The 21,970-nt window shown below is 52.9% G+C and overlaps 1 protein-coding gene across 2 annotated transcripts; it reads right to left on the bottom strand.

The window, feature by feature from the left end:
- Positions 1-1,217: 1,217 nt before the first annotated feature.
- On the bottom strand, positions 1,218-21,666 carry NPTXR (neuronal pentraxin receptor). Of its 2 annotated transcripts, none has more exons than XM_031462205.2 (5): positions 21,309-21,666; positions 10,342-10,567; positions 7,958-8,205; positions 5,710-5,889; positions 1,218-5,408 (listed from the first exon to the last, which is right to left on the bottom strand). In XM_031462205.2, exons 1-5 carry the CDS (start codon positions 21,660-21,662, stop codon positions 5,184-5,186), a joined length of 1,233 nt encoding a protein of 410 aa, XP_031318065.2. In that variant the 5' UTR covers positions 21,663-21,666; the 3' UTR covers positions 1,218-5,183. The 2 variants fall into 2 exon arrangements, with proteins under 2 accessions (XP_031318065.2, XP_064347506.1); XM_064491436.1 differs by having other exon boundaries at positions 10,342-10,564.
- Between the last annotated feature and the right edge of the window lie 304 nt (positions 21,667-21,970).

Raw genomic sequence — 21,970 nt, 5'->3', positions numbered from 1 at the left:
TCTTCCTCCAGAGAGAATTTACTTGCTGGAAAGGGAGGCACACCCCTTGGAGATCCCTGGTCATGAATTTAAAATGAGAGTCAAGACACATTAGAGCCCTGTGCTTTTCCACATCAGTGTTCAGCTCTGCAGGTGCTGGCATGAAGTAGGTGGACAGCGGGATTTAACCAAGGTTGGACAGAGCCAGCTGAGTGGGACAGAGGGACAGAGGGTGTTTGTAAGTAAATCAGTGCAAGAGAGGATAAACAAGGAGAATCTGCCTCCAGCTTAATTTTGCTCAGTGGTAAGTAATTAAAAGCAGTATTTTAAGACAAATCTGGATTCGTTCTGGAGTAGAATGAGGAAAGCACACAAGTTTTTCAGATTACTCAGTAGACTTCAAATATGGTTTTCCTCTTTGAAGTGCTGCTTCCAGCTATACCCCTTGGTCCTCATGGGGTAAACTCACTCTTGTTGGAAGTTTGGGAGGCTTTGGGAAAGTCTGAGAAGGCCTGTTCTGCTGGTGTGACCCCTCCGACCTCTGACTGGCCCCCTGGCATTTCATAGGGACCATCTGAGGACATGGTCCAACTAAGAGCAATGACAATATTGATGGAGCAGGAGGGTGGAGGCTGTGCCCCTCAGATGGTGGGGACAGGGGACCAGATCAAGACCTCTTAGGGATGGGGTGGGCACTGGAGGGACAGATGGGGGTCATAAACCAGTTTAGAGGCCACATGAGTCAGAGGAATCCAGTTAGACCATGGGGAGGGGACATGGAATACAATAGGGCCCCCCCATTCCCCTCCCTCATCTCCCAGGACCCCAAGGGGAGCAACACTCTAAGGGTCCAGGCAAGCAATGTCTCAGGGAACAACTCAGGGACCTGGTTGCCATAACTGGGGCAGGAGGTGGGGATGAGGTGTTAGGAATGAGGCCAAAGCCCAGTTATCAGAACTGGGACACTTTCCATGTGGGACCTGTGTTCTTTACATCCTTCCTGCATAAATCCTGGGGAGAGGGGTGTGTCTGCACCAGGACCTGGCAGAACCTGTCAGGTTGGGGGACACAGGTCAGGTTGGGTGAGGCTTTGGGGCACCAAGATGGCACCCTTTCTGTCTCTGCCTATCACCCTGCCCCAAGTAGCCACCTCATTCCTGCTTGACACCAAGGTAGCCCCACCCGTGCAAGAAGAGCCTCAGAGTAAACATCATGTTTATTTAACATTCAAATTTACAAAAACAAAAAGGTAACAAAAACCATGACATATATCACACACACACACATACACACATACCCACATGTTGCATCTCATGTCACTTTATGTACAAAATCAGGCGAGGAGCTGGGGAGGGGGGTGGGTTGCCAGTAGGATGCACTAATTTCACAGTGTCCAACAGCTTGACATGCTCACTCACTGCTCAGCCTGGGCCCACGTGAGCCCTTCCCAACCCAGGAGGGTCAGGGGTCTGGGGGAGATGGGGCTTGGAGTGGCAGGCAGCTGAGACAAAGGGGGTGAAGAGAATGATTCCATCTCTGGGAGGGGGCCCCTTCCCCAGTTTGCTCAGGGCAAGGGTGCTGGGAAACATGTAAAAGGGGGGACCCAGTTTTGGGGGGAGTGGGGTCACTGTGTCATGGAGAGAGCACTGAATACAGAGTCAGAAAGCTGGGTTCAGGTCTCCCAGTGTGCAGGTTGGGTGACCTTGAAGGCTGCTCACCTTCCCTGGGCACTGACATCCTCATCTGTAAAACAAGGGCTTCAGAGACTTTCCTGCCCAAATCTGTGGTCCTAGGTCACGCACAATTGTGGCAAGGTGATCTGTCCCCTTGGGATGTTGACTGGGGGCACAATGTGCCACAAGGTGGGAAAATCTGGCAGATAAGAGCTGTGAAGCACCTGGCGCAGGGCTTGGCCCAAAGCAGGGGTCTGAGAAATATCAGCTTCCTCCCTTTCACAGCCTGGCACTCTTGGGAGACGTCCAGCTTGCCCTCCCCTTCAGCTCTCCTGGAAATTCCAGCCGGTGAGAGAAGGGCTCAGGTGGGGCACACTGCACAGGGATGTGTTCCCCGAAGGGGCCAAGAACCCTACCACAGCCTCACCCAAGGTCCTGGGGCCAGCCCATCCCACACCTCCATTCCGCTCAAGTGGTGAACACGGTCAGGAGCAATGGATGACCAAACCTCACTCCACAGAGAGTGACACAGTGCCTGTCCCCTCTGGCTGAAGGGCGGGCCCTGGATGATACCTGCCCTGGCTCTGTCACTTGCTGGCTGATTGACATGAGCAAGTTACTTAACCTCTCTGGGCCCCAGTTTCTTCACCTGTATAATGGGGCTAAGGACAGTCCTAGCTTAGACCTGTTGTGAGTATAAATGAGACGATGCCTGTAAGGTGCTGAGCATGGTGCCTGACACTTAAAAAGGATTTAACATACAGGGCTCCAGCCTTGTTTTTAGCCAGGAGACGCTTGAGGATGCAATGAACACCATTTCCCCTCTGTCTTCTTGGCTGTGCCTCGGAGCAGCTAAAGGTCAAAGCTGGAGTCCAAAGAGCAGGCATTCAGCAAAGGTAAGAAGGATGATCAGTAAATAAATGAGGGGTGGGGACTTTGGAGCATTCATCTTTCTGGAATGGAAATGGGGACCCAGGCAATTCACCAATGGCCCAGACTCAGAACCTACATCGGAATGGCTCTAATTTGTCTGTTTCCTCTGGAGGGCTGACCAGGGTGACTCAGCGCAGGTCAGATGTCTCATTACCATGACAAAGCATAAAGGACTTGGGATGGTGCATCTGGGTGGGCTCAAGTCATCAAATAAGTCCCCTCCTCTTTCCTAAGACTCTTTCTTTTCCCCAGGTCTCCACAAAAGCTGCTTCCTTAAAAACAATAACAGAAACCCAATAAAGCCCAGTGTCCCTAAAATCTAAGTTCCAAATTCTGCCATCACCCCAGCAACAGTGTATGTCATTATGAGACGCTTGACCCAGCACTGGGGCTGATGTCATTGGCTGTTACTGGGGCAACGTAGATCTCAGCAGGTTCTGGCTGAAGTACACCATTACTCCCTCTTCTAGGGGGAGTTGGGCTAGAGGTGCTGAATGGTCTATTTGTGCTCTTGAAATGGAAACAAGGATCTGGGGGCTGGAAGCAACAAGTCCTGGAAAAGCTCCATGGCCCTGGGCCCCACTGCCTATAGCTCTTGCATCATGCCTCAGGCTAAGTGGATGTGGGAGCAGAGACAGGGAACCAAAGAGGGAGGCAAGTGGCACCAGTGCCCATCTGACTCAGGTAGCCAACAGCTTCCCAGACACTTGGTCGATGACCGCCAGGTGGAGAGGCACCTGAGTTCTCAGCTCTCCGTTCCTGCCAGAGTGCCCAGGGATCACATCTCTCTTCCCCCTACCTTCTGGGGGTGGAGGATGGGAATGCGAAGATGTTTGTGTGTTTCATAAAGGAAGGTGGTCCAGTGGTCATGTTAGAAAGCATTCTGATTTCTCAAATGTCCATCCTCTTAGGTGTAGGCTGAATTCAAAGACTCTCACAGGCAGGCAGTATGGTGTCGGGGAAAGAGCACTGGGTCCTAGTCCTGGCTCTGCTCCATTGTGCTGTGTGATCCTGTGTAAGTCACTTGCCTTCTCTGAGCTCTTTTCCATCTGTACAAGCAAGAGGTCAGACTGGCTGGCTTTTTTTCAGCTCTGATATTTCTCCCTCTCTCTGGGGAGCTGGTAAGGACTCAAGCATAGGGACCAGGAAGCCACCAGCCCTTTGAGATAGTTTCAGATAGGCAAGGAGCCAGGCTGGGAGGATCCAGAGGGGGCTGAATTTTACAATCTGCATATAAGGTTCTGCCTTGCCCCTTGCCCTTGCCCCTGCCTCTTTGGAGCCAGCTTCTGACCCTGAGCTATGCCTAGCCAGATCCCATCTGCTGCCCAGTCCCAGGACCTGCCCTTGCTATGCCCCTTGGTCCCTAGGCAGGTTCTCAGGCTTGCCCCACCCTATCTACCTGAATCACAGACCATCTTACTTTTAATCTAGAGAGCTCTCATCAGCAATGTCCAAAACAAAGGCCTCAGCTCACAAATGAGGAAAGCCAGCCAAGAGAGGGCAGGGTCTTACAGAAGACTGCGTAACAACTTAGTGGTAGGGCTGACTAGGAACCGAGGGCTCCTCCTTCTCATCCAGAGCTCTGCAAACCACTCCATGTGCCTCCCTGCGCTCTTAGCTTCTTCCTTCCTCCCCAAAGGCTGCAGGGCCATGCAGAGTGGGTAGGTATTGTGGCTCTCCCAGAGCCTGCGTTCCCTGGGGCACTGTGTCTCTGCCTCATGCTGTTCCCATCCCAGGCTGAAGTGGCCCAGGCCTTGTCCTGGTCCCAGAGGGGAAGAGGTGACTGTGCCAGGGTCACAGCTGTGGGTGGGCACAAGGGGTGACTATGGCCCTTTGGCCTTCCAGGAACTTGGTCCCTAACCCTCCAGGCTGGAGCTGGGAAGGGAATGTCCTGGAGATTGAGGTGAGGCTGGGCCAGGCATGGATCCAACATTCAAACCACTGCACACACAGAAACAAGGAAAGAGGAGGAAGAGAGAGGGGGCAGGTGGGGGTGGGGGAAGAGGTTCCATCAAGATCCCACTGCCCTTGACTGGCAGCTGGTGGAAAGAAGGGAGGAGGGGTGAGTCCGAGTCTACTGTGGTTCTGTCGTTCCCTCCCAGCTGGGGGGCAGCTCCACAGCCTGTTATGACCCTGAAGGGGAAGGGGCCAGGCCTGTTGCATGGGGGACAGGGGGAGCAGATAACCATCCTTACCACTGGGTGGGCCCCTCTCCCTCCTCCATACGCACACTCATGGTGGAGTGCTGCTGAGATCAGTGGAATCAGTTGTGGGGTAGGAAGGGGGTAAGAGAAGGCTCCACTGTAATGCCAGCAGGGTGGGAAGAGCTGTGGACACCCCCTGCCAGGACCTGGACTCACCCCAGGCTTGACCTGTTGACTTGAGCTGCTTGTCCCTATCCAAGTGGCATCAGGGGACAGCCATCACAGGGCAGGGCATCCTGGAGGTATAGGTACAGGTGGGGGAAACGGGAGGCATGGCCAGGAGTGGGGCAGGAAAGGAGGCCAGTGTGTGGGTAGGCTGAGGAGGGAAGGTGCCTCTGCCCCAGAAGGTCCCCAAATTGGCAGGCAAGGGAGGGGTCCTGGACAAGGTGGCCCTTCATGCTTTGGCCCTCCCCTTGCAGACATCGAAAGTGGCCTTCGTGGCACCCCCAAAGGCCTCCACTAGCTTGTCTTCCCAGGGAAGGATGTTGCCCAGCAGCGGCCCTGTACAGTTGGCAATACCCAGGACCTGGGCAGGTGTCAGGGTGTGGTCCCACAGGTTAAACTGGGCAATGTCACCCACGAAGGCCTGGGTGGCATCAAACCGGCCACCGAGGGTATCCTGGACCAAAAGAGCAGAGAGAAAGAAGAGAGACATGGAGTGAGGGAGCAGAAAACACAAGCAGGCACTCAGGAAGTCCAGCCCCTGTCCCTGCTGAAGTCCCACCCACCAGGTTCTAGTCCCGCCCCTGGGCAGCTCACTGCTCTCTCTGGGTCTCACTCAGTCTGCCCATCTGCACAATATAGCTGGGTCAGACTGGGCGCTCACACTGCTGTACTTTCTGGGACCCTCCATCTCAGGGGCCCTGGGTGGGTGGGATATCTACTTGGGTCCCAAGCCCTGATATCACCCTAAGACTTACCTGCTCCTGACCCAGGATAAGGATCCCATGAGGCTTGATGGGGTGCCAGGCGGCCAGGTTCTCACCAGAGCCTTGCAGCTCCCCGTCCTGGTAGGCAAACCACAGGCCATCCCTTGTGGTCCAGGCAATGCAGATATGGTGCCAGCCATTGTCCTTCAGGCTCAGGGGCAGCTGGGCCACCTAGAAACAGGTCCCGAAGCCCCAGGTCAGAGGTGCCACATGGCCCAAGGCTAGAGCAGTGGGGTGGGGGATGGTGAGACTAGTGTCCCTCCTTCCAGGGACTGACCTAAGGCCTTACCCTCCCCTTCTTCCCATCCCAGTGTCTTTCAACCAGTCTTTCTTCTTTCCCTGTGATGTATAATCAGGGAGCTTCACTCAGATCACAAGGGACTATTTGGTGTTGGTTTTCAGTCATTTCCAGGTAGTTTATTCACTCTCTAACAGGCCTGTAAGGTCATGCAGGATGGGAGCTGTATCCCATAAGCCTATCTTCACCTGAACACCTTACACAGTGTCCAGAACACAGCTGGGCTCAAGAACTACTGGCAGTAGTAGAACAAGCCTTAGACTTGGAGGCTGGGCACTACCAACCAACCCCTGTGGGACCTTGGGGTGGCTGCTCTTTCCTCCCTGGCCTTAGTCTCCTCACCTGTAAAGTTAGGGGGTTGAGCAAAGGATGGCAAATATGCAGCCAACTCTGCCTCCTCCTCCATCCAAGGCAGACATGGCTAATCAATCATGAGCCTAGACTCACCCTCGGAACCTTTCTCATCACAGTGCTCTGGGAAGACACTGCTGATTGATTAGAGTTGGCCTGTGAAATGAAAGGTACTTGGTGCCCGTGGATTTGGGGCTCCTGAAGGGCTCTTTCATCTCCTAAGTTCTCTGAGATCACAATTTAATGCAACATTCTCTGAGTCCTACTTGGTGCCAGCCCTAGTTCTGGACACTGGGGATATGGATCTGGTCCTAATCATAAAAAGAGCTGAGTCCGCACAGGAGGAAAGGACTTCAGGGACAATATTACAAGGCAGAATAATAGGGGCCGTTTGGGAGGTACAGAGGCTGTGAAGGCCCAGAAGAAGGGGGGCGGTGTGGGAATGGACGTGGAGTCTAGACACATTTGGTAATACAATGGACTCTGACCATTCCGCTGCAAGGCAAACCAAGTTGGGGCAGGAGAGGGCAGAGCAGAAGCAGAGCCGTAGAGGCTGGAATAAAAGGGGAACTGTGAGTAGCTTGTGAGGCTGGCGCTCAAAAGGCCCCAGAATTTCCAGGACTTGGGCTGCCCTGTGCCCTATCCAGGGTGCTGAATTTTTTCTATTAGAACTGAGCGCTGACCTTGGGCAGATCTAAGGATGGCAGCTGGAGATTGTATGAGCAGAACACGATAGCAGGATCTAGATGTCATCCACCTACCCCGGACATCTGAGAACCTACTGGGCCACAAGAGAAATTCACTGTCCCCGGGCCCATCTCCTTCCTCCTCTTCCAGGACACTCATGAACCCTGAGCAGGATTCTGCTGGGTGTCAACCACTCCTAGCAGCTCTATGTGGCTGTGGGCTGGTCATGAGTGGGTACAATATGTGGTATCTGCATTTCTATGGAGTCTCAAAAGACCACCATGCCTGCAAGACCCAAAGCAATGTGGCAGGCAGGGAGAACTGTTTGGGGGGATGGGGTGATAGTCTAAGGTCACACAGTAGATAAGTGGCTGAACTAGGACTCCAATCCAGCATTCAGGCCCAGAGCCTGACCATAGCACCATCCGACTCTCCACCTGAGGGGTGGGGCTGGCTGCAGGGGAGGTGAAGGGGTGAGGAGGCCACCAATAGTCACCCCCCTCTGCTCCTTCCCCAGGTAGGTCCTTGAACCTCATTCCTTCTCTCTTTGTCCAGGAAAATGAGCAGGGCCCTGGAGACATACACTTCCAGCCTTGCTCCTATAGCTGGATCGCTAGGGAAGTGTCTTAATCTCTGTGAGCTTCACATGCTTCTCTGTAAATGGGACACCAGTGTTATAGCCTCTCTTGGACACAAAACTCCTCTTCAGCCCACCCCAGGTCTGGCTTGTCTTTGAATTCCCGGAACCCAGCTTGACACACACTAGGCATTTCATGTGTGCTGATTTTACTGAGCAGGAGGATGGAAAGGGCCCACGTGTTTGGGGCCCAGTGCAGTGCAGGTGGTCCTGGAAGGGTACCCCTTGCCCCTCCATCCCTCCTGCTATGCCCAGCCCCCACTCACCTTGTCATTGATCAGCAGCTCCATGGGGTCATGGCCGGCCTCCAGCAACACAATCTCATTGGCCTGCCCAGGCACCGAGTAGGAGAAAGGGGTGCCCTGGCCAGTGCCTTCCGACTTGGATCGCAGCCACATGCAGACGGTGAAGGCATAGAGCTCAGGCAGTGCCTTCCGCACGCGGGCGTACATGTAGTTGTTGCGGATGGGGATGCTGACCTTGAAGGCATCTGGGGGACTGTATGCTGAAGACCCTGAGGGGGATGAACAAGGCAGACATGGTGGGGGTCAGTGGACACATGAGGGTGGGCAGGGCATACTCCAGAGTGAGGGCTACTAGTCCTTGGACACCTGCTATGTGCCAGATGCCTTCATCACCTTTTCTACCCTTCCTGTGTTGAGGGTGTGGCTAAAGCTCAAGGGGTCTGGACCTGAGGCATCCTGGGTTCAAATCCTGCCTCTACCACTTCCCAGCCATGTGACCTTCAACAAGCTTAACTTAACCTCTCTGGGCTTCGGTTTCCTCAGTAAAATGGGGTAATAACATTTCCTCCCTCCCAGGGTTGTGTGAGGGTTGAAGGGGACAAACTATCTAAAGGGCCTGGCTCCTACTAAGTGCTCAACAAACGTTAGCTACTGCTGTTACCGTTAGAGTTCTTGGTCTATTTATTTAACAAGCACTACACAGGGGCTTTCTAGGTGGCAGAAACTGTTTTAAGTGCTTTTACATCCTTTATTGCATTCATTCGTTTCTGTTATTTATTTATTTACTTACTTATTTACTTATTTATTTATTTATTTATTTATTTGCATTTATTCTTGTAATAAGCCTATGAGGCAGACACTAGTATAATCCTCATTTTACAGATGAGGAAACCTTGGCCCAGAGAGATCAAGTAACCTTCTCAAGGCCGCACAGCTAGTAAGTGGCAGAGCTGGGATTTGAATAAGACAATCTTGAGACTCCTTGATCTCCAAGGTGTATCCGGCTCAGAGTTTCAGGGATTCTATGTCTTGAATATCAGAGGGCTTTCTGTGGCAGGTAGACTGGGGAGTCACCACCCCCAAGGAGAGAGGATAACACCCACCACCCACACCTCCCTCAGCAAGTGGCTGAGGACTGGGGATAGGAGGCTGGGGCTGAGAATGGTGGACCCAGGGTTCTCAGGTCTGGTAGGGGTTTAGGGTCAAAGCTATTGTGATGCATCATGGTGAAGAGGAAGGGGCTCAGTATCTGCCTCTTTAAACCCATTTCATCTGTGAGGAAGTTGAGTCCCAAGAAGAAAGGGATACAGCTTGCCCACGGGCACATAGATATCCTGCCTCATTGCCTCACTCCTCTCTGTCCTGCGGTCTCTTGAGGGGGCATTTCCGCTAATCCCTTAGGAGGCTCAGTGTAGAGGGACCAGTGGCAGGACTGGGTAGGGATGAGTTTGCCTTTCTTGACCCTGTGCTCCAACCAGCATGCTGGCCCTGGAACCCACCAGGCCATGCCTTCTCTTTAGCTGTGCCCCTGCTGTAACCCCTCTACTCCAGAATTCACTCTCCTCTGCTTTCAAGAACTAGCTAGAGGCCCACCTCCTCCAGGAAGCCTCCTGGATTTCCTTCTCCTTAACTCCTCTCCCGCATCTAAGTCAATCCCAGCTAACTGCTCATGGTTTCCCTTGGTAGCTCCAACTTGTCTATAAGCTTTTGAGGGTGGTCTTCACAAAGTTTAAAAGATGAAAGGTCCCTGAGAGCTCGTGAGTCCTAAATTCCCCATTTTTCAGATGAGGAAAATGAGGCCTGGGGAAAGGAAGTAAACTTCCAAAGTCACAGAGCAAGCCAGTGACGGCTGTGGAATGAGGAGGCAGGTCCCCTGATGCACATACCTGTACACTGTCCATTACGGCATGTTTCTCTGACTTCCAGTGGTGCCAGGCCCAGGTGATAAACAAATGACAAAATTCTGACATTTAAGGTGTTATTGTGAGAGTAGTTAAATGCATGGACTTTAAAGTCAGACCTGGTTTAAGGTCTAGATCCACTCCTTACTGGCTGTGTGACCTTGGGCAAGCCACTTAACCCCTCTGGGCCTTATTTTCCTCATCTGTGAAATGGGGATAACAGTACCATCACTATATGGTTTCTGAAGATTAAACCAGCTGATGTGGTAAGTACTTAGCCCACTCCCAGAACATTATAAGTGCCAGAAAATGCTTCAAAAATCATGATAACGATATCCCCCAATTATTCTCTCTCTCATGTTTCACAGCCTCCTCTTCACCATCCCATCTAGCTTTAGCCTTTCGAGAGCATGAAAATGTTTTTTGAGTGAATCTGCCACCCTGAGGACCTGTCTAAGGACCAAGGCCTCGCCTGCCATGCCCTCTGAGGGGCCCAGGACCCACCGTGCTCCAGTTCAGCTATGCGGTCCTGCAGGGCATCCAGCTCCTTCTCCACCTCCTGCCGCTGCTGCTGGCTGCTGTGACTGAGGGCCACGCGCTCCTTCTCCAGTGCCAGCACCTTGGACAGCAGCTGGCCCTCCAGCTCGTCCATCTTGGAGTGCAGGGCTGTGGGCACCGCGGGTGCAGGGGCTGGGGCTGCTGTGTAGTTCACCCGGGCCGGAAGCTCCTGCTGCTCACAAGGCAGAGAAAGGGGGATGCGAGGTCACTCAGAGGGAGGAAGGAGAGACAAAGGGCCCAGAGATGCCCACCACTCCTGCTGAGTGGGCCACCTTTATCACCCACAGTGTCCTATCTGAGAGGTCACAGCCTCCCAGCCGTGCAAACACCTGCTTGGCCCCCCAGGCTGGGATGGAGGCCAGGTGAGGTGGGCGGGGCATGGGCTGAAGAGCAGCTCAGTACACCTGGCCACACCCCTGTTACACTGACCTTTGCTACCCACTATCCAGAGGGCTCCTTGTAGCTCTCCAGGTGCCTCCGAATCCAGACTCTGGTGCTGACTAAACACAAAGCCTCAGTTTCCCCTTCTGTAAGATAGGGACAACTGGGCCCACTCTGTCCATCCACAGGACAGATGTAAGGACAGAAGAGTGGAAGTAACAGGCCCTCATGCACTATAAAAGCAGAATGCAAACTATGAGGCTTGAATACCTCAGTTGATGGGGGACTCGCTACCTCCAGAATCTTCCCTCGGCCACTGATGGCTCATGGAGCAACAGGGCCAGACACCCACTGCCTCTGAGGTGGCTGGATTTGTAGGACACCTTGGGCTGAGGCAATTAGCTCATGGAGTGCCTCCCATGTCAGCGCTGGAAGGACTGGAGCTGGATCTCCTCGGCCCCAGCACTGATCCAGCCTCACTTTCCCTCCTTCCTCTGGGCTGAGCTGGGCATGAGGGACAAACACTCGAATGAGAATGTGCTGGGCCCACCCTCGGCATTTTCCATGTATTTACTCGTGAATCCTTGTTTTGGTTGGTGCTCTTAGTGTCCCCATTTCACAGATGGGGAGACTGAGGTAGAGGGCCTTTTGAATTTTCTACAATGACGAAGCTGGGCAAAGCTGACACCTCTCTCAAGCAAAGCGTCCCCCTCCCTCAGAGGGAGAAAGACCTGCCAGGAAGGAACAGGACGTCAAGTGCTATTCACACAGACGCCGTTGCGAGGAGATACCGCGCAGGCCGAGGGAGGTGGGCGCACAAGCTGTTCTTTTGTCAGAGCCGCCAGCTCTGCCACTGACAGGAAGGCCAGAGAGGAGGTGGGCTCACTGCGTGGCCCCCTCCCCACCCCGATGTCTGAATCAGAACATGAGTCCCCCCACTTTCCCATCTGTTGCGGGCGCAGGCTGTGTCGCGTGGGCTCCAGACTGATGCCAAGTGGGCCCCTAGCCCAAGATGGTGGGGCGATGATGATGCCATCACCCCATGCAGGTCCTGATGAGGAAGGAAAATGGGGGCTCAGAACCCACACCAGGAGTGCTGAGCATCTGGGTGGGGTTTGGTGTAAGTATATGGGGCCTGGAGCCAGAGCCCATGGCTCTGGTCCAGCTCAGCACTAATGGGTCAGGCTCATTAGCACTCAGGAATAAGATGCTAAGAACCGCAGCTGTCTTCATCTTCACACACTGCGTGCCAGGCCCCGCCCTCTGGCAGCACTGTGCAAACATTCCACAACCCCTCCCAACAACCTGGGGAAGTAAGGAGGCCCACTTTACAGATGAAAGAGCAGAGGCTCAGAGAGGTGAAGTCATCTGCCCAAGGTCACACAGCTTCAAACTGTCAGCCGGGACCCCCAGCCCAGCCCCTTCTGATTCCAGCACATGTTCCCATTCTTTAGCCCTACCCTGACGGTCTGGGTCTCAGTTTGTTGGTCTGCCAAGTAGGCAGAGGGCTAGCTGCCCGGCCTGCCTTGAGGGGCAGCAGAAGAGGTTCTAGTGGCCATCAGAAGGCTGAGAGGGTCTGGCAGGCTGTGTCAGACCGCGGTGTGGGGCAGCTTCACAGAGGGGCCTGGCTGGGAGGGACCTGACTATGCGGGGTGGCTCTCAGGCTGAGAGGGCATGGGGAAGACCCAACCACCTTGTCCCCAGATGATGCCTGCTCCTTTCCTTTGGGGAGCAAAGGGCAGGTGCTGGATTTCAGAGTCAAGGTCCTACCCTCTACAGCTCATCCCCACCCAGGACAGCACAGGGCCCAGCTCCACGGGCAACAGGGCAGGGTGGAAAAGGGCAGGCTTGGTGGCAGCGGTGTGGGTCAGGCCTCCTACCCCTGACATCTGCTTATCCCTCAAGTCCTAAGTGAGTCTGCCTGGACTCACAGTTTGGCTCCAGCAGCCCAGTGACCTCGTTATGTAAAGCTGCTGTGCCTCAGTTTTCCCATCAACAAAAAGGGTACAATAATAATATCTCATAGCACTGTAGGGAAATGAAATAAGTTAATAGATAGAATGCCCTTAGAACTGGCACATGATATGCTATGTGTCAGTTATTATTATTATTATTATTATTATTATTATTATTATTATTATTATTATTAATTATTATTATTATTTTATTACTAATATTACTTAAACATCTCTTGAAAGGATCTACTCATTTTCATCTCCAACTATAAACCTTTGTGTTTAATCATTATATTGAGAAAAAAAGCTAGTTACAAAAGAACAGTTAGATATCATTTATATAAAGCTGCAAAGATTCAAAATGAGATCGTGTATTTATAAAAGCATGAAGAAATGCACAGAGAGATAAATACAAATTCAGGACGGAGGGGACCCTCTCCTGGGGATGGGAGTGGGGAATCTCCGAGGGGCATCAGCTGGTTGCAACCATTCTAGTTCTTGAGCCTGGGTGGGGGCCTGAATGGTCATCTTTGTGCCTTTGTGTGTGTGTAAGGTACTTCACAATGATTTTCTTTAAAAAAAAAAAAAAGCAGGGAAAAAAGTCCAAGAGCAGAGTCTCTGAGGGTAGCATCTAATCCTGAATCTTAACTGTAGCCTCACTCAGCTCCTTTGTCCCCCCACGGCCACTCCAGTCCAGGCCATGGTCATGAGTCACCTCGTTCCTACTCAGGCCCTTCACACAGCAGCCAGAGGCAGCCACCTAATTGCAAACCCAACTATGTTGCTTAAAATCTTTCAATACTCCCTTCTCCCACCAATAAGCTCCCTGCCCCTCTAATCTCAACCCTTACTATGTACCTTCAGAGGCTACACTTCATTCCGACTGAAAGTCTCCAGCTGCTCTCTGCTCCCTCTCACCCTAGGGCCTTGGCACATGCTGTTCCTTCTGCCAAGAACACTCTTCCTGCCCCCACCCCACCTCCTCTGGCCAATGGCTCCTAACCCTCCAGATGGCAGCTTTCCTGATGCCTAAGCTAAGATGCTCCGAAGGGAGAGGGAAAGACGGCATCTCTGGAGGGACTGCAAATCCTCATTCACTCATTCACTCACTCATTCATTCATTCATTTATTCACCCGTCAGCAGGTACTGTGGTAACATGATACTGTGGGCACAGACAAGACTCTCAGGTCAGACAGACCTGCATGATTCCCAGGCTCCCCACCAACTGGATCTGTGGCCCTAGGCAAGCTGCTCAACCCCTTTGACCGTCAGTTTCCTCAACTATAAAATGGGGATAATTATAGTGTCTATATCTTGAGATACAAGTAATGACAAAATGAAAAACATAGGTAAAGCCTGGCATATAATAATGGCCAATAAACAGTCAAAGCCACTATTATGACTTGCTGTTATTGAGAGGCAGGAGAGCATAATGAGTAGTGACCGCAGGTGTGGGCCCTGGAGCCAGACTGCCCCAGACTGAAATCCCAGCTGAGTGCCTTGGCCAATGTTCTTAACCTCTCTGAGCCTCAGTTTTCTCATCTGTGCAATGGGGAGAGTAACAGCCCATGGTTCTCATGGGGCTAAATTGTAGGGCCCTTAGAACAGGCTGGCACAGAGGGCACGCTCAACCCTGCGGCCTCTTACCTAGTGCCAGGCGCTGCGGCTCCAGAGGTGAATAAGGGTCGTGCCTGCCAGCAGCGGTGATCTCAGCTGGTGGGGGGTGGGAGAGGCAGACGGCCCTGGGACAGCCATGACACCTGCCACCCATGAGACGCTCTCTGTGGGGCGGGGCCGGGGCGGGACATGGTGAGTCAGGGAAGGCCCCTCAGAGGGGCTTTCCTGCTCTGCCTTCTTCTCCAGGAGCCGGCCCAGTGGGCTGCTCTGTCTCCATGTAACTCAGCAGGGAAAGGGCAGGAGACCAAGTGGCAGAGGCCAGACTGATCTTTGTCCTGGTTCCCCAGGGCCAATTTGGAGCTGGAATGAAAAGATGAGAAATAAACCTCTGTGCACTGAGGGCGCCAAGTCAGGGTGGTCATTGTGCAGGGTGGGGAGGAGGCTGGGAGGAGGGGAGACAGCTCTCGGAGGGTCTGTTCCATACACCCTCCTGGGCTCTGAGGCCTCAGAGTAAGTGACAAGACCCCAACCCCAGGCCCCCCTTTCCTCTCCCTTCAAGTACTGCCTGTTAAGCTGCTGTGTTGAGAAGGCCACAGAATTCCCTCTTAGGCCCTGCCTGCCCACACACCTCTGGGCCCTGGCCAAAAATCTGCCACAAAGACTGAGGACTCCTCTCCCCAGCCTGTTGTCATAGAAAATCCTGGCAATGATCTTGGTTCAGCTTCTGACGTGCCGTGTAGCCTTGGGTAAGCCACTCAGCCTCTCTGAGCCTCAGCTTCCCCTGGGGTCAATCAAGGGCTATTCAGGGGCATCTAAGTGCTTCCACCTCAGGTTGGCTGCCTCAATCCCTGCCCCAAGTTCAGCAGGGATCGTGTGCCCAACTGTCCTAGGAAAACCCAATGGCATTCTCACACAGTGAGGAGTGCCAGCCCTGACCTTGTTCCACCTCCTATGGGTGAGGACTTCACAAAATGGCCAATAAGCATAAGAAAAGGTGCTCTACATCATGAGTCATTGGAGAAATACAAATTAAAACCACAGTGAGTCCACTACACACCCACCAGAATGAGAAGCATCTTTAAAATGACCATACCAAGGTTGACAAGCTTCACATGCAAGTGGGCGTGCAAATGCTTACCGCCACTTTGGAAAAGCACTTGGCAGAACCTCCTAATGCTAAATATATGCCTCTTCTAGGACCCAAGCATCCCACTCCTGGGGAGACATCCAGGAGAAATGAGGGCTTCCACCCAAAGATATCACAAGAATGTTCATGGTGACTTTATTTGTAATAACCCCAAACCAGAAACAACCCACATGTCCATCCATAGAAGAATGGGTAAATAAATTAAGGTATCTTCACACACTGAAACACTACGCAGCACTGAAAAATAACAAACCACCCACACACACCACGATCAAATGTCAGACAATGTTGAACGAGAACACCGAACATGAAGCGAGCAGCTTGTCTGAGTCCATCTGAGTGAAGTTCAAACCCAGGCAAAATTGATCTATGGTGACGCAAACCAGAATAGTGATACCTTTGGGGAAGTATGGACTTTGGGCTCACAGAAGAGTCTTCTGGGATGCTGATTCTTATCCAAGTGATGCTTTAATATGTACATCCATATGTAAAATTTCACTGAGCTGTACACTTAAGATTTGTGTCTTTTATAAGGAAGAGATGTGACCTGTGTTACATATCTTGAATGTAAGCTACACCTAAAAAAATTAAAAAGTCCCACAGGCAAGGCCCTGCCTTCTGCCCAAGCAACTCCTGCCAGGCTTGGAACAGCAGGATGGTTCTCCTCTCCCAGAGGCCTCCAGGGCACAGGATGGCAGAGCAAGAAGGGTCCTCTGGGCATCCTGCCCACCCTCCCATTTGACAGATGGGGAAACTGAGGATCAGAGAGAATAAGGAATTTTATGAGATCACAGTGAGCAGGTGGCAGAGCTGGGGTTTAAAACACGTTATCTTGCTAGAACGAAGTTTCCACACTGGCAGGAATAGGGATGACGGGCTTCTCATTGTGGGTCCCCCACATGGAAATGGGGGAAGGCCAGTCACAGGGAGAGGGGCCATCGGGGTCTGAAGGTGGCTGAAGGGCACTAGGTTCCACACCCTCCAACAAAAGGCTGATGGGCAGACCCTCTCTCACCGCATTCTGCCGGCCCCTTTCATGGCCAAAGAGGCAGGGTCAGGGAAGCCAGCTCCACAGAGCAGAAGCTTCCAAGATGGGCAGCAATGTAAGAGAAACATAAAAGCAACCAACAGACTTTAGAAAAGGCACCAAGAGATTCTCTAAGTCACTGTTTATCTGCAGACTTCCCTGAGGAGCTAGAGGTCTCAGAGTGTGTGGACAGGAGCTTGGGGGCTGCACACACATGAAGCCCCCTCCCCTCCCCACACTGAATTCCTAATCAGGAAGCATCTGCCCAAGAACTCAGAATTTGGAGCCCAAAGGGCCCAGACCAAACCTAGACCCTGCTTCTACCCATTTTACAAATAAGAAAACTGAGGCCCAGAGAAGGAAAGTTACTACCCTAAAGTTACAGGCAAGAAGAACTCAACTTTATGCTACCCAGCCCTCCTATTTCAGAGAATATTTAGAGATACAAGGTGTTTAGGGCCTGCTGTCTCATTCTATGGCGGGGAAGCAGAAATCGGGGGTAGGGAGGGTGGATGGTGATTTGTCAGGCTCTGGTTCCTCCAGACTCCCTGAGCCTCCATTTCTTTATCTGCAAGATGGGAATGTGTCCAGCTAATTCATAGGGCTGAAGACTGAATAAACTAATACGTATGTAGTAAGTACCTAATAAATGTTACTTGTTGTTACGTACTGTTTTCAGCCTCCTGATTATCTTGCCAGCCAGCAGGACAAGCTTTTGAGGAGTGGCCCTCATCACTCGTGCTCTAGATGCTCTGAGGCTGAAATGGTTCAGGGCATTATCCAGCAAGAGGCACTTCCCTCACCTGCCTTTCTCACTCTCCTGAAGGTGTGTGAGTCTGACCCCTCCAGATGGATCTAGAGTTAATGATAAAGATCAAGGGTTCTGCAGCCAGACACTGACAGGGTCAAATCCAGGCTTCATTGCTGTGTGACCTTGGGACAGTTTCTTACCTCTCTGAATCTTGGTTTCTTCATCTGTAAAAGGGGGATAAAGTAGTACCTCCCTCATGGAGGTTTTCTCAGGATTAAATGAGATAATGTATAGTGCCTGAAACATGGTAAGTGCTAAGTGAGAGCTATAATTGTTATTAAGTCCAGAATCCTCTGCAACCATCATCACGGTGTTCCTTACCATGGCTCCCACCCCTGAGATTGGGGGAGGCAACCAGCTTGCCAGGTAGGATTAAAAATGTGGTTTACGTCAAAGAATTGCTGCTTAAATCAATCTTGAAATTTCATTTTACACATATATTAAATTACTGAAAAAAATGGAACACTGTAACATGCATACATGGCCAGTTGCCACATAAATGGTCCTTTTGGAAATTGATTCTTGGCCACGGCCATAAAAAGTCAGTATCATATGCCCCAGTAATACCACTCCTGGGAATTCAGCCTAAAGAAATAATTCAACAGACTTAAAAAGAAACTATCTGCATGAAATTGATCCTGCAATGAGCAACTAGAAGAAAAAATAATTAGAAAAAAACCTACATCTCCAGCAACAGGAGAAAGTCAAAGGACTGATGGATGGTGGAGCCGGAGATGGATCCCAGGAAATTCTGGCCATCATTAAAATGGTAATTACCAGCAAGCCCAGCAACTCTGGAACAACAGCTACATATGGATAAGGGACCAAAAGGGGACTGCAAAAATGAATAAAATGGTGCAATTAAATACAATTCCCTATCACAAATCTTTTGACTTTTTTCAGTTAATAGCAACAACAATAACAACAAAAATAAAAACATGGAAGACAAATGGTTTCTCCTAATCCCTCAAATGTGACTCCAACTTGAGGCCTAGGGGAGAGGGTGGGCCGGGGGTCCTTTCCTCCCCTTTGGTAGTCAGCCCAGCAGGGTGGGGAAGGGGGTGATGCAGAGAGGTGGGCACGGGCAGGGGTGTGCTGAGATGTGCAGGGGTAGGGGTAGGAAGGGGACAGAGCATGATCAGGGAGGGCCCCTGGGAGGAGGTGGCCTCAGAGCAGACTCTTAAATGATGAGTATGGATATACTGAGGGTAATCTAGGCAGAAGAAGGAGGAGCTGGGAGACAGACCAGATCTGAAATGGCAGCCTAGGGGGAGCTGAGGAGTTTTCACCATGGGGGAGTTCATGGTGGGCTTAAGGAAGATCCCTGGGACTGCCTGGAGGAGGAGGATGGATGGAGGGGTATGCCTGGATTGGTGCGAAGGAGACCACCCAGGAGGCTGCTGCCAGTAACCACAGAGAGATGAGGCCGACTTGAAAGAGGAGGGAGGGGGAAGAGCCGAGCATGGCTTCTCAGAGCACATGCGAGAAACAGGTTGATGGAGGACCTGAGTTCAGGCTGGGACATGATGATGGAAAGGGGCCGGTAGGACGTCCAGAGGGAGGTAGGTACTCAGGAAGCAGTTGGATCTATTGGTCTGAAGTTTGGAGAGAAACCTGGGCTGGAGATGAAGCTGGTTTGAGGCACCACAGTGGAATAGTGGTGCCTCAGCGGGTGGCTGAGTTCACACAGGGAGGGTATGAGGAGGGCCAGGAAGGACTCACGTGTTAAAGGAGGAGGACCCCGAAAGGGGACAGAGAAGCAGAGAGGGAGGAGGGACAGGTGAGAGGTACCTACAAGCCAGGGGTAAGGAGATTTGTAGGAGGGAATGATCAACGGAATCAAATGTCAGAGAGGGTCCAGCAAGATCAAGCCTGAAATGTTCCTGTTCAATTTGTCAACAGTGGTGACATCACCACAAGCACTTTCAGTGTACCAAGGTGGGAGAGGGACTAGCGGTGAGAAAGTAGACCCTAAAAACCTGGGGGCATCCTTTTGAGGCTTTTGGATGAGAGGGGAGAAGACAGTGGTTAAAGTGGTTAAAAGGTGATAGACAGTGATTAAAAGGTACATGGGGTCCAGCTGAGACCAGTAGTCTGACCCCACAGCTACTGGGCTCCAGACCCCAGCCCCTGCCCAACACGCCAAAGAGACTGGCTCTGGCTGCTGCCAGGCTCAGAAGGCAGACCTCATAGGCAGGCAGCCCCTCGACATCCACTGCACTTCGAAAGCATAAGGGGTATGTATAGGGAAGACAGGACTCCCCCCACCTAGGAGGCTGAACTGGTGCCAAATCCCAGCCACCAGGATCCCCCAACCTCAGCAGGCTAACCGGAGGGGAGCCCACCCTGCCAAATGCACAGGTGCTGGGGGAACAGGTCCAGGGCAAGCCTAGCCTTGCCAGCCCCAGACGTGGGAGGAACCACAGGTGCCATCTGGGTGTAGGGGCAGGGGCTAGGGCAGGCAAGAGGAAGTTTATTAAAAACCAAATCTTTTTTTTTTAACCTTAATAAAATCTACTTCCTAAAAGGAGGGTTTGTTCTCATTTTAATTTGGGGCTATTTAAAAAATTAGTAATACTATAGCTTAATGATAAAAATAGCAGTCACTCAAATTAATTGAGCATACCTCTGCCAGATACTGTTCTGGGCCCTTCACAAAGATGAACTCAATCCTTCTAATGCTCCAGTGAGGCAGGTGCTATTACTGTACCCGTTTTACAAGTGAGGAAACTGAGACTCCCCTTGACTATTGACTTTCAGCGTTTCCCTGATTATTTTCTTGCTCTCAGCTCTCATCTTAGAAACCCCCCAGAGCTGGAGTGGGAAAAGGGATGCTCCTGGCAGGCAAGACTCCAGACTTTCCTCCTGTCTCCATCACTCATTTTAGGAGGTCTCTGAGCCCCAGGTTTCTCACCTGTAAGGTGAGAGGGTCGGCTGTGAGAGCGGCCTGGCTGTGTTCTGATACACTGAGGGGATGGGTCCGACACCAGCACAGACTTTCTGGAGGGCCACTGAGCCATGGGCCTGGCCAACTTTTCAGTATCTCCTGTGCTGCTCAGCCAGGGATTTAACTGAGAGAGCTATGGAAAGAGAGGAGTCCTTGCCTTTCCTTCCTTCCAGCCTCTCTCCTCCCTTTGCCAGCTGCACTCATTTTAGGGGGAGGTAGCAAAGGGGGCAGCTGGTGCTTTGGCCTCTTTCTCCCCTTTCCTTCCACAGATCCAGTTTTGTTGCTAATCTCCTTCCCTGCAGTCTGGAAGCCATGGATGGCTTGGGGTGGTCAGTGTCTCCAGGATGTCTGTCCTGTCTAGTCTGTCCAACTCCTCTTCCAGGTGGCCATAAATCAGTTCTCACAGGGGGATAGCGTTTTGGCAGCTTCAAAGGAGAAAAGACTGGCCCAGGATCACAGGACAACCAAGAGCTGAATCCCCCTGTCGGACCCAGCTTTGGCCTATGAGACAATCTGTTCCCTGCTCTTAAGCAGGAGAGGAGGACCCCAAGTCACTTGGACAGCGCTCCTATCTCCTGGCCATAGGGACTGAGTGTGGGGCTGGTGCTGCTTTGGGGTGTCTGAAAGAAGCAAATAAAACGGACATTTAACGAGGTTCTAGTACGTGCCAAGCATTTTCAAGTACCTACATTTAATCAATCATCACTACAAGTGGACACTGTTATACCCATTTTACAGACTCGGAAACTGAGGCTTACAGAGGTGCCCAGAGGAAGAAGGATTGGGAGAGCGCCTTTCCTGCGCGCCCCTTGTGTGCCTTACTGGAATACTCCTTCTCCCCTGGGAGGAAGGACCAACCACCCCCTTTGCACAGGACGAGAGGCTCAGAGACTCGCGGGAGTCTCCCCAGGGTCCCTTAGCCCGCGGTGGCGGCGGGACCCCGGACGCCCTCGAGCTGCCTCTCCCACCCTCGGCTGTCCCTCCTTCCCCGGCCGCCGCCCCCGACGGCGCGAGTTGCCGCGCTCACCTCGATGCGGTCGATGCGGTCCCGGAGGGCGCGCACAGCGTCCTCCAGCTCGAGGATGAGCGCTGGTGAGTCCCAGGGCCCGTCGGCCATGGCGTCGCGGCGGGGCCCGGCGTCCTGGAGGCCGCGCGGAAGGCCGCTCTCGCAGCGGCTCAGCTTGCCCGTGAGCTCGCGGATGGTGTCCTGGTCCGCGCGGATGCGCGCCTCCTGCTGCAGCGCCGTCTGGCGCAGCTGCTCGGCCGTGCTCTGCAGCAGCAGCAGCTCCTCGCGCTCGCCCGGCGCCGCGTCCCCCTGCTCGGCCCCCGACGGGCAGGCGGCCGCCAGCGGCGTGCACAGGAAGCGGCTGAAGAGGGGCATCGGCGGCAGCGGGTGCGCGCTGGCCGCCGGCGCCCCGGGCAGCGCCGGGGGCCCGGCCGAGCCGCCCGCGCCGTGCAGCGCGCTCAGGCTGCGCTGCGGGCCCGGGGACGCGGCAGCGGCCGAGCCGGCTGAGGCGTTGTCGGCGCCGCCGGGCAGCGCCCGTGCCGGGCTGGCCGCCAGGGGCACGCTGGCGATGATGCAGATGACGGCACCGAGGAACGCCAGCATGCCCGCGGCCAGCAGCACGGCCAGGAACTTCAGCGTGAGGCGGGCGGCGGGGGCGCCCGAGGCCCCCGGCAGGCGCGGCG

This window comes from Camelus dromedarius, chromosome 11, assembly GCF_036321535.1.
Source record: "Camelus dromedarius isolate mCamDro1 chromosome 11, mCamDro1.pat, whole genome shotgun sequence".
NCBI lineage: Eukaryota > Metazoa > Chordata > Mammalia > Artiodactyla > Camelidae > Camelus > Camelus dromedarius.
The sequence above is the reverse complement of the archived record's forward strand: the minus strand, read 5'-3'. Positions and strand labels throughout refer to the sequence as shown.

Excerpts from the sequence above, each read along its gene's own strand:
- NPTXR (XM_031462205.2), bottom strand. The coding sequence starts at position 21,662 with ATGCCCCTCTTCAGCCGCTTCCTGTGCACGCCGCTGGCGGCCGCCTGC. Across the intron at positions 8,206-10,341 it reads CATAGCTGAACTGGAGCACG|GGTCTTCAGCATACAGTCCC; the intron begins GTGGGTCCTGGG and ends CATCCCCCTCAG. Across the intron at positions 5,409-5,709 it reads TTATCCTGGGTCAGGAGCAG|GATACCCTCGGTGGCCGGTT; the intron begins GTAAGTCTTAGG and ends CTTTTGGTCCAG.